Source organism: Pelecanus crispus, chromosome 9 (assembly GCF_030463565.1).
Source record: "Pelecanus crispus isolate bPelCri1 chromosome 9, bPelCri1.pri, whole genome shotgun sequence".
Lineage (NCBI taxonomy): Eukaryota > Metazoa > Chordata > Aves > Pelecaniformes > Pelecanidae > Pelecanus > Pelecanus crispus.
The window spans coordinates 31,707,727-31,716,671 of NC_134651.1; the positions used below are offsets into that span (position 1 = coordinate 31,707,727).

The window sequence follows — 8,945 nt, forward strand, 5'->3', positions numbered from 1 at the left end:
AAAGCTGCCTGGTGATGGCAACCACTGCCCCTGCCTCAGTTTCCTCACCTGGGCAGGGTTGGCACTGCTCCAGGGGAGCTCTCCTGCCTCTGCTGCCGGCAGCCCCTGTGCCAGAAAAGGGCCCCCCACTGCTGAAGGCTGAGTGTGGAGGTTTCTCCCCTCCTAGCTGATGGCCTTGGACAGCAGATTGCAGTGCGATTGCATCAGGTGCAGTAAAATACAGGGTTCAGCTCCTTCCCTCAGCATGAGCTGGGACAGGCAGAGGCCAGCAACCTTGCACCCTCCCAGCCTGGGTACCCTGGGGCCGGCAGTGCCTGCAGGAAGGAGCCCTGCCCTTTCCCTGCTGCCTGGAAACCTGGCAGGCACCAAGCTGACCATGAGCCAACATCATGGCCTCTGGCAAAGTGGCCACCACCCTCCTGGGTGCTGTAGGCTGGGGGCATCTCCAGCAGGTCTGATCCCTCCCCTCTGCACAGGGGAGACACAGGGGGATGCTGGGCCCCCAGTATGAGAGAGATGTGGGCATACTGGAGCAGATCCAGCTAGGGGTTGTGATGCTCATGAAGGGACTGGACTTCCCACTAGGAGAGGCTGAGAGAGCTGAAGTTGCTCAGTCTGGAGAAGGGAAGGCACAGGGGGATGTCACCCATCTGTATAAAGACGCAATGGGAGGGAGTGGAGGGAAGGAGCCAGCCTCTGCTGAGCAGCAAGTGCCCCATGAAGGGACAAGAGACCACGAGAACAAAGCAAGAACACGAAACACCACTTAAGATTAAGAAAACCCTTCTTTCCTGTGAGGGTCATCAAAACCAGAGCAGGTTGCCCAGGCTGCTGTGGCGGTCTCCATCCATGGAGATACCCAAAACCCACTTGGCCACAGCCCTGAGCAACCTGCTGGAGCTGGCCCTGCTGGGGCAGACGGGCAGATTAGACCACGTCCAAGGTGCCTCCAAGCTCTGTGATTTGGTGACTCAAAGGGAAGCTGTGCTCCTCCATGCAACCAATGCAAGGCACTCAGCCCCCACCTGCCCAGGGTTTGACACTTAACAGCCACAGTTAGGGAATTAGACCCCATGCACGCATGACTGTTGGGTGACATTCACCCCGGCATGGGGGAGATGGTCAACCCCTTGCAGGAGGTAAGGTCTAGGCACAGCAGAGATACTTTTTTTAGAGGCCCAGTGCAACCTCATGTGTTGTTCAGGGTCCCCAGGCTTAGCCCCCAGCTTTCTTCCCCCTCCACCAGCTTGCAAGGCTGGAGGTAGCTTTAGGCACCATCATCTGCAGGAGACACAGCTCCATCCCCAAGCCACCAGCCAGGCAGTGGGCCCTGCACCCCCAGCCTGGCCCAGGAAGCTCATCCCCATCCATCATGGGGTAGATCAAAGGTAGATCACCTTTTGAGCTTGGGGCAGGACACCAGGCACAGGGGCTGAGCTTTAGCAGTTTTTTTTTTCTGGGCACAGGGCATGGGCTGGCAGCATGGTGCACCCTGGCCAGGGAAGGCAGCTGTGCTGAGGAGCAGTGGAAATGGGGTGCAAGGAGCAAACCCCCAAGGCAGGAAAGGTATAAACAGGTCATGATGCACCTGGGCAATGGTGAGCCGCAGCAGGCAGGGATCTGTAGGACTGGGCAGGGTTAGCCATAAAAATGTTGGGGCTTTGAATTCAGAACAAAACTCCAGCTGTCTGGAGACTTGGGACAGGCTGGGAGAGGAGGCAGGGACAGGCAGGAGGACACACAGGATGAGCGGTTTGTCCCAGCACCCAGCTGAGCTGGCTTTGCCAAAAGCTGGGGCTTCAGCACAGCACAGCCCCAGGGACACGCTGATGGCAGGCAGGAGAGGGGTCTCAGCCTGCCCCAGTCTGGGCAGAGCAGGCTGGCAGCCCCGTGCTCCCACTGCCACATGCATGCCCTTTCCCCTCCACTGCTCCAGGCACAGAGGAACTCTCTCCTGTCTAGGCAGCCCGCATCCCTGACAGCAAGAGGGGAACGCAGGGAGGCAGCGGCAGGCAAAGCAGCCAGGCAGGAGCTGGGAGCACAAAGGATCGCAGCCCAACAAGTGAAACTGGACTCGGACCAGGGGAGGCAAGGTTTTTCCAGCCCCAGCCTTGTATGGAATGGCAACTGAGCGATCCACCTGGCCAACCTGATCTGCACATCTCCCTCAAGCTCTCCTGCCACCAGCAGCTTTTCCCAGTCTGCCCACTCTGCTCTTCACTGGAAGTACAACTGGAGAGTCTCCCTGGGAAATACTGAGGGGCAGGAGCCACTCCTGGCTGTCCGGAGGGCTGAAGTCAAGGAGGATGCTCTAACTGAAGGTGTGACCACCTGCCAGAGTGGGAACAGGCATGTTCTTCCAAACCACGCTCCTGGGCAGCTCAGCTTCCCCCCAGCAGGAGACGAGGATGATCCTTCCTATGGGACCACCCTGCCCTTCCCTCTGCCAGGCACGAGGACCCATCGCTTTCTCCTCATCTGCCTCAGCCCTTCCCAAGGCAAGTCCTGATACACCTTCTGCTGTCCCCACCCCAGACACTGCCAGCTCTGGGGTCAGGCCCCCCACGAGGGGCTCATTCCCGCTGTAAGGGGGTACAACCCAGACCCAGGGGAGCCATGAATGTGTGACCACACAAGCAGCTGCGCTCCCCAACATGTTTAATTCTCACATACAACGTGGGACAAACCCCCTCACCACTGGGGAGGCCAGGGCAGAGTGCCCACCAGCTTCACCGAGGCTTTGCCACGCTGTGCTGGGGAGCACCCACGGTGCATGGGAAGTCTGGTGACAGTGCAGAACAGGCAAGTTCAACACAAAGGAAAACCAGGAGAGCCCAGAGTGCTGTCAAGCATGGGGAGCCTGCTGCCACTGCCCTGATGCTGGATCCAGCTGCACCAGCTCCAGGCTGGCGCCGCTGCTGCCGCCCAGCCAGAGCAAGTCAGTAGCCTTCGTCTGCCCAGGTGACCTCGTAGTCCGGATACTTGGCTTTCAGCTTCTCCGTAGTCACGGAGTGGTCCGCTCGCCCAAAGCCCTGGCAAAGGAGTAATGGTCCCAAAGTAGAGCTGACATGGTTACCACCCACAGGAGAGCTCAGCAAACCCCTGGGGTGGCTCACCGCAACCAGAGGCTCCAGCAGCAGCCCCCGGCAGTGGAAGACACTGCTGAGCCTGTGTCTATGAAAGACCAATAGGCTCCAATCCCTCCATGGCAGCGGCTTGGACCGCAGGCAGCTCAGCCTGGCTCCAGCTGCCAGACAGCAACAGCACCCAGGCAGGAAGATGGCACCACCCTGGAGCTGGGAAAACCAGCACCGGTATCACAGATACCCTCCTCGGGGCACGCAGAGGGACACCAAGGGGGCACGGGCACCATCAGGTCTGCCCTGCCAGCGCCACTGCCCTCTGGCTTGGCCCTTCCGCTCCCAAGGGGATGCGGTGCCAGTTTGGCCACGAGCAGCAGGACCAGCACAGGCACCTTTGCCGCCGTCTGGAGGGAGAAGCCGTGTCCACGGGTGGGTCCCCCCGACCCTGCTGCACCCGCGGCACCTCGCTTACCACCGAGTACCCGTAGACGTGGATCTTCCTCTCCTCGGGGCGGTGGGAGAGGCGGCCGCCCCCCAGGCACTCGCAGTCCAGGCCCTGCTGCGCCAGCTCCTGCGCCATCTGCTCGTAGAGGTCGGCTGCGGGGGGAGGGAGCCGTGGGGCGGGGGCACGCGTGTGGAGAGGGGAGCGAACGGAGGGGGCGTGGGCGGGCAGGGGGAACCCCGTGGGTCGGCACGGGGACCCGCCGCCTGAGCCACCGCCCGCGGTCGGGCGCTCCCGGGGCAGCCCCTCGCCAGCTGCCGGGCCCAGCCGCCGCCCGTGGAGGGAGCCGCGGCGTGGGGCAGCCTGGGCCGCTTCCCCCGGTACCCCCGGGCCCACGGGTGGGCGGGATGGAGCCCCACCGGAGATCCCGACGCCCCACGGGGCCCCGCCGAGACATCCCCAGGGACCCCGCCCCCTCCCGAGCCCGGCCGGCGGTGCCGGTGCCCCGCGCCCCTCACCGTGGTACTCGGCCCAGCCGTGGCCGCGCACGACGTCCTTCCCAGGCCCGCCGGCCGCGCGCACGCGCACCAGCACGTACTTGAAGACGCCGCCGCCGTCGATCTCCACGTCCGCCACCCGCGACAGCGCCGCCGCCGCCGCCGCCGCCATCGCGCCCGCCCCGCCGCCGCGCCGCGCCCCTGCTGCCCCAACGGCCAACCAGCGCCCGACGGCGCCCGGCCCCGCCCCTAGGCCCCGCCCCCGGCCGGGGGGCGGAGCCCTGCCCGGAGCCGAGGGCGGTCCCCATGGGCGGGGCCGGGCCGGGCCTCCCGGAGCCCCCGGCGGCTGCTGCGGGCACCGGCGGGGCGCAGGGCACCGGGGTCTTCTCCCGCGGCCTCGCACTGGGGCGCCGAGGCCCGCCGATGGTGGAAGCGGCGGCGAGGAGAGGGGCCTGGCTGGGGAGCTGGGCCGCGGGCGCCCCGCCTGCAGGCAGGTGGGCAGGCAGCACGCAAGGTACGGGCAGGGCGGCCGGTGCTGCGTGAGCCCGGGGCTGGGGAGGGCCGTGAGGCAGCCCCGGGTGAGCAGCGGAGTGGCGGAGAGCCGGCGTGGTGCCAGCCTTTGCCTGTGCCCCGGCTCTGCCCGCCCCCCCCGCTTCCCCGACACCCCCTCGGGCAGCCCCAAAGCCACGGCCCTGCCGCGATCGCTCCGTGGCTTGCAGCACCCACCGCCGCCGCCCGGGCGGGTCCCCCCCGCTGCCCCGCTGCCCCGGTTAGAAACCCCGTGCCTGCCTCATGCAGATCTTTCACGCCGAGCCCATGGAAATGTGGCTGGGCTCCCCAGCAGCACCATGGCCGCCCACCACCTTCCCCCAGCACCCTTGGGCCAGGCCTGGCTCCACACCCAGCACTGGGCACAGCCAGGGCCACCGCACGGCCCTCTGCCAGTGTCAAGGTCCAGGGAGCTCCCCACAGCCCCTGCCCCACGTGCAGGGACCGTACCCTGTACCCAGAGACATGGGGCATTATAGACACCCTTATGGGGTCCCCGCTGCACCTAAAGGTCATACAGTAACATGCTCAGGACACAGACACTATAGGAACAGAGACCTTGTGCAACCCAGCTCCCACCCACAAACCATATAGGGCCACTACTGCAGACCCTATAGGGCTGCCAGCAGCACCCACGGACTTGGTACAGTCTCAGCAGCACCATGGTGCTGCAGGGTCCCCAGGTGCTGGGGGGCACGGCCCAGGAGGGCTGGACAGGGCCCTGGGTGCAGGCAGGGTGCATGGGCAGGCATGGGGTGCTCTGGGTGTGCAGACAGCCGGGCCGTCCAGCGGGCAGAGGCCAGGGGGTGCCTGGGGTGCCCTTGCCCTGCCCAAGCACCACACCCTGAGAGAGCTCTGCAGTGTCTTGTCAGGACTCTGGCTGGGACCTGTGCCCCATGGCAAACCTTGACCTGTACTCCCGCTACCCCACAGCCTCCCCCACCCCAGCCCCCACCGCCACTCTGGCTGTGCCCCCCCCACCCCCAGCCAACACCAGCTGCCTGCAGCCCATCACAGCCTCCTCCCCTTGGTGCCGCATCTGAGAGGGGGGTGCCCATCCCACCGTGCCAACGGGGCAACACCTATCTACAAAGGGGGATGACCCAGGGTTGCTGAGGGGTCCCCACCCCGAGTTCACATAATGTCGTCCAGGAGGTTGGGGCTGGCCACCCAGTCAAGGGTGCGGGGCTCGGAGGCTGCCATGATCATGCACATGAACTGTTTGCCTGTCCTCTTGTCGATGGGGTAGATGGTGGTGGGGGTGAAGCGCTTGTTGCTCTCCACGAAGTCGCAGAGTTGCTCGTAGACGGCAGGGAACTCGTGCCGCAGGAAGACGCCGCGGATGCGCAGCTCCCGCTGGATGTTGATGAAGCAGACCTCCCGCGCCTTGCGGCCCTCCTCCCCCTCCTTGTCGATGTCCGCTGTGCCGGGCGGGGGCGTCAGGATCAACGTCTCCATGTCCCGCTCCTTCTTCAGGATCTTCTCGGGGCTGGAGGAGGCTAAGGCCACCTTGGCGTATTTCCTGACCGTTGGCACCTGCGTCTTTGGTGATGGCCTCTCCGGCACTTTTTGAGTGACGGCCACGGTTACATTCAGGAGGAAACATTCATCGGGGTCGTACTGGTTGCCCGTCTCCCGCAGCTCTCGGGCATACTCCCCCAGGTTGTCTGAGTAGCTCTCCAGCTCCCGCAGGGACAGGTAGGTGGGGGACATCAGCAGGCTCTCCAGCCCAAACTGGAGGAAGTTCTCAGCTGAGCCGGCATTGGGGAAGCCCAGGAAGAGGACGCCGCGGCCACGGGAGAGGTAGCCCACCTTGGCGATGCGTGAGAAGGCCTTGTGCACTTCGGCGTTCTCCCGGCAGAACTGCAGGACGTGGCGGCAGACGCTGCCCACACGCCCGTAGACACAGCTCTCCTTGTGCGTGTCCCAGTCCTCGCGGCGGCAGTGCCGGGAGCAGTAGTAGGTGTAGCAGCTGTGGCATGACTTGAAGTAGAGGCAAGCATTGAACATGGTCTCCGTCCGCCGACACTTGGCATTGGAGCACATCATCATGTCGTCCTCCTCCGCGCTCAGGTCGGGTGAGCAGTTCTCTGGCGACTTCTCAAAGGGGCCGACGGACAGCGGGGCGGGCGGGGGGTGCGGGGCGCTGGCACGGGAGCTGGGACCTGGCTGCTCCTTCGTGGGTCGGGGTCCCTCGGGCACACCTGGGGGGGCCCTCCTGCCCTCGCCACGCTGGGGGGGGCCCGCGGCGCTGCTGCTCAAGAGCTGCTTGAGCTGCTCAGCAAGGCTGTCCCTGTCCCCAGCGCGGTGGCCTGGTGCTGGCTTGTAGTCGATGACAAGGTCGGTGATGAGCTCGTCCAGCTGCTCCAGGCTGCGCTGGCGCCCCGAGCTGCTCTCCTTGGGGATAGATGGCGGGGCGCAGGGCACAGCGTAGGGACCGCGCTCCCGCCCCCCATCCAGCATGTCCCAGCTGGCCGAGCGCCTCTCGCTCCTACCCAGCCCATCGGCGCGGATGTCATTGTCAGTGATGGTGATCTCCGGCGTGACATACCAGGAGCGGCCTGGGGGACCGCGGCCACTGTCAGCGTGCACCCTCTCAAGGATGGAGCTCTCTGAGAGGGACAGGGCGGCGTAGCGCTTGGGTGAGCTTGACAGGTTGATCACCACCGGCTGCCGGCGCTCCTCGGGGGATAAGGCACGGTGCTGCTCCTGGGCAAGCAGGTTCTCGTAGCTGCGCCCGCGCTGCAGGACCTCCTCCCTGCGCGCTGCCGGTGCCAGGATGTTATCCCAGGATTTGGAGTAGTGCTGGCTCTCCCGGCCCAGCCGTGGGGGGGATACGCCATAGCTGGCATGCCAGGAGGAGAGCATGGCCTCACGCCCAGCTGGCTGCGGGGCAAAGCGCGACACCTGCAAGGTCTGGTAGGGCAGTGCACCCCGCTCAGGGCAGTACCAGTCGCTGAAGTGCAAGGGCTGAGCACTGCGGGGTGGGGGGCACGTCCGCGACAGCACCTCCCGCTCCCGGTACTTCCCATAGTCCTCAGCATAGAAGACCCGGGCAGAAGAGCCAAGGGCCGGGTATGTTCGTGTGTCCTCGGTGTAGAGGGTTTTGATGGGGGTGCTGCGGGGGGCGTAAAAGCGGGGCTCGTCCCCGTAGAAGGCGTGGGTGGGCGCCTCCTGCACTGGGTAGCCCCGTGCCTCCTCCACATACAACGTCCGGGGTGGCACCGTGTGGACGGCGGCTTTGGCCGGGTCCTCGGCGTAAAAGTGCTGGGAGATGCTGTGGCGGCCAGGGTAGGGGTAGCTGGTGTAGCCAGAGCTGCGGAGAGGAACAGCGGGGCTGGGGCACCGTGCTGGCTCCTCCGCATAGAAGAACTTGGCAGGCACTCCAGGGGCCGAGAAGGTCATACAGCCCCTCTCAGGGTACTCCCTGAAGTCCCGCGAGGCTGGCACAGGCACCGTCTGGTATGCCAGCGCCCGGGGGTCCGCCTCATAGTACTCACCAGGGTAGGGCAGGAGCGGGGGTTCCCCACTGTAAGAGTCACTGGGGGTAGGTGTGCGGGACGCAGACACCTGCCTGCTCCCCGGCACTGCCAGGCTGCGGGCAGCCCCGGGTGCACGGGGCCAGCGCGGCAGTTCCTGCCTGTTCTGGGCTGCCCGCAGGCTGCGTGCTGCATGCACCAGCACTGCCTCATCCGGCTTGATGTCCACCCGGCACTTAACGTGGGGGCTGGCGCCCACCTTGGTGCCCAGCCCCTCCTCGAAGCAGTTGCTGCCCAGGCAGAGTGGGGAGATGCGGCTGACACTGCTGCGCTGTGGCTGCAGCTTGATGGGGTGCACCTCGTTAGCCAGCGCCCGCAGGGGAACCTGGCTCTCGCGACGCGGTGAGGGCTCGGGTCGGGACGGCTCCCGTGCCACCCGCAGTGCCTCCCGTCCGCGCCGGGCCAGTGGTGGCGACGCTGAGACGGTGATGGGCACCGGGGTGAAGGTGGACTTCACCCGCGGCGCACTCTTTGAACGGGCACGTCGCTTTGGCTCGCTCCTTGGTGGGGGGGGTCTGCTGGCATAAGTGTCCGGCTTCGGTGGCGCCCGCCTGCCTGGTGGCCCCGCCACGGGCTCAGGGGTGCTGGGGCGTGGGCAGGGACGCTCCATGGCCGGCGGGGTGCCCAGCTGCTCGTCCAGTGACTCAAGGAAGTCGAAGCTCCTGCAATGGCGCTTGTTGAAGGGCTGCGGCTCGTGGGGCAGGGACGAGGACATGGAGGCATCACATTGTGCCAGGGGCTGGCAGACGATTGAATTCCTGGGGGCTGCGGTGGCCACCTTTATGTCTTGGTACACCGTAGACACCAGGATGTCAGGTGGGTCCGTTCGTGTCAT

The 8,945-nt window shown here is 65.6% G+C and overlaps 2 protein-coding genes across 2 annotated transcripts; both read right to left on the reverse strand.

Annotated features, from left to right (window-relative positions):
* Nucleotides 1-2,939: 2,939 nt before the first annotated feature.
* PHPT1 (phosphohistidine phosphatase 1) lies at nucleotides 2,940-4,194 on the reverse strand. The gene is made up of 3 exons (XM_075716918.1): nucleotides 4,044-4,194; nucleotides 3,556-3,680; nucleotides 2,940-3,032 (listed from the first exon to the last, which is right to left on the reverse strand). The coding sequence occupies exons 1-3, from the start codon at nucleotides 4,192-4,194 to the stop codon at nucleotides 2,940-2,942; spliced, it is 369 nt and encodes a 122-aa protein (XP_075573033.1).
* A 1,511-nt stretch (nucleotides 4,195-5,705) lies between these two features.
* Nucleotides 5,706-8,945, reverse strand: AJM1 (apical junction component 1 homolog). Its single transcript, XM_075717123.1, has one exon. The coding sequence runs from the start codon at nucleotides 8,943-8,945 to the stop codon at nucleotides 5,706-5,708; it is 3,240 nt and encodes a 1,079-aa protein (XP_075573238.1).

Excerpts from the sequence above, each read along its gene's own strand:
- PHPT1 (XM_075716918.1), bottom strand. The coding sequence starts at position 4,194 with ATGGCGGCGGCGGCGGCGGCGGCGCTGTCGCGGGTGGCGGACGTGGAG. Across the intron at positions 3,681-4,043 it reads CGGCTGGGCCGAGTACCACG|CCGACCTCTACGAGCAGATG; the intron begins GTGAGGGGCGCG and ends CTCCCCCCGCAG. Across the intron at positions 3,033-3,555 it reads ACGTCTACGGGTACTCGGTG|GGCTTTGGGCGAGCGGACCA; the intron begins GTAAGCGAGGTG and ends CTCCTTTGCCAG.
- AJM1 (XM_075717123.1), bottom strand. The coding sequence starts at position 8,945 with ATGACACGAACGGACCCACCTGACATCCTGGTGTCTACGGTGTACCAA.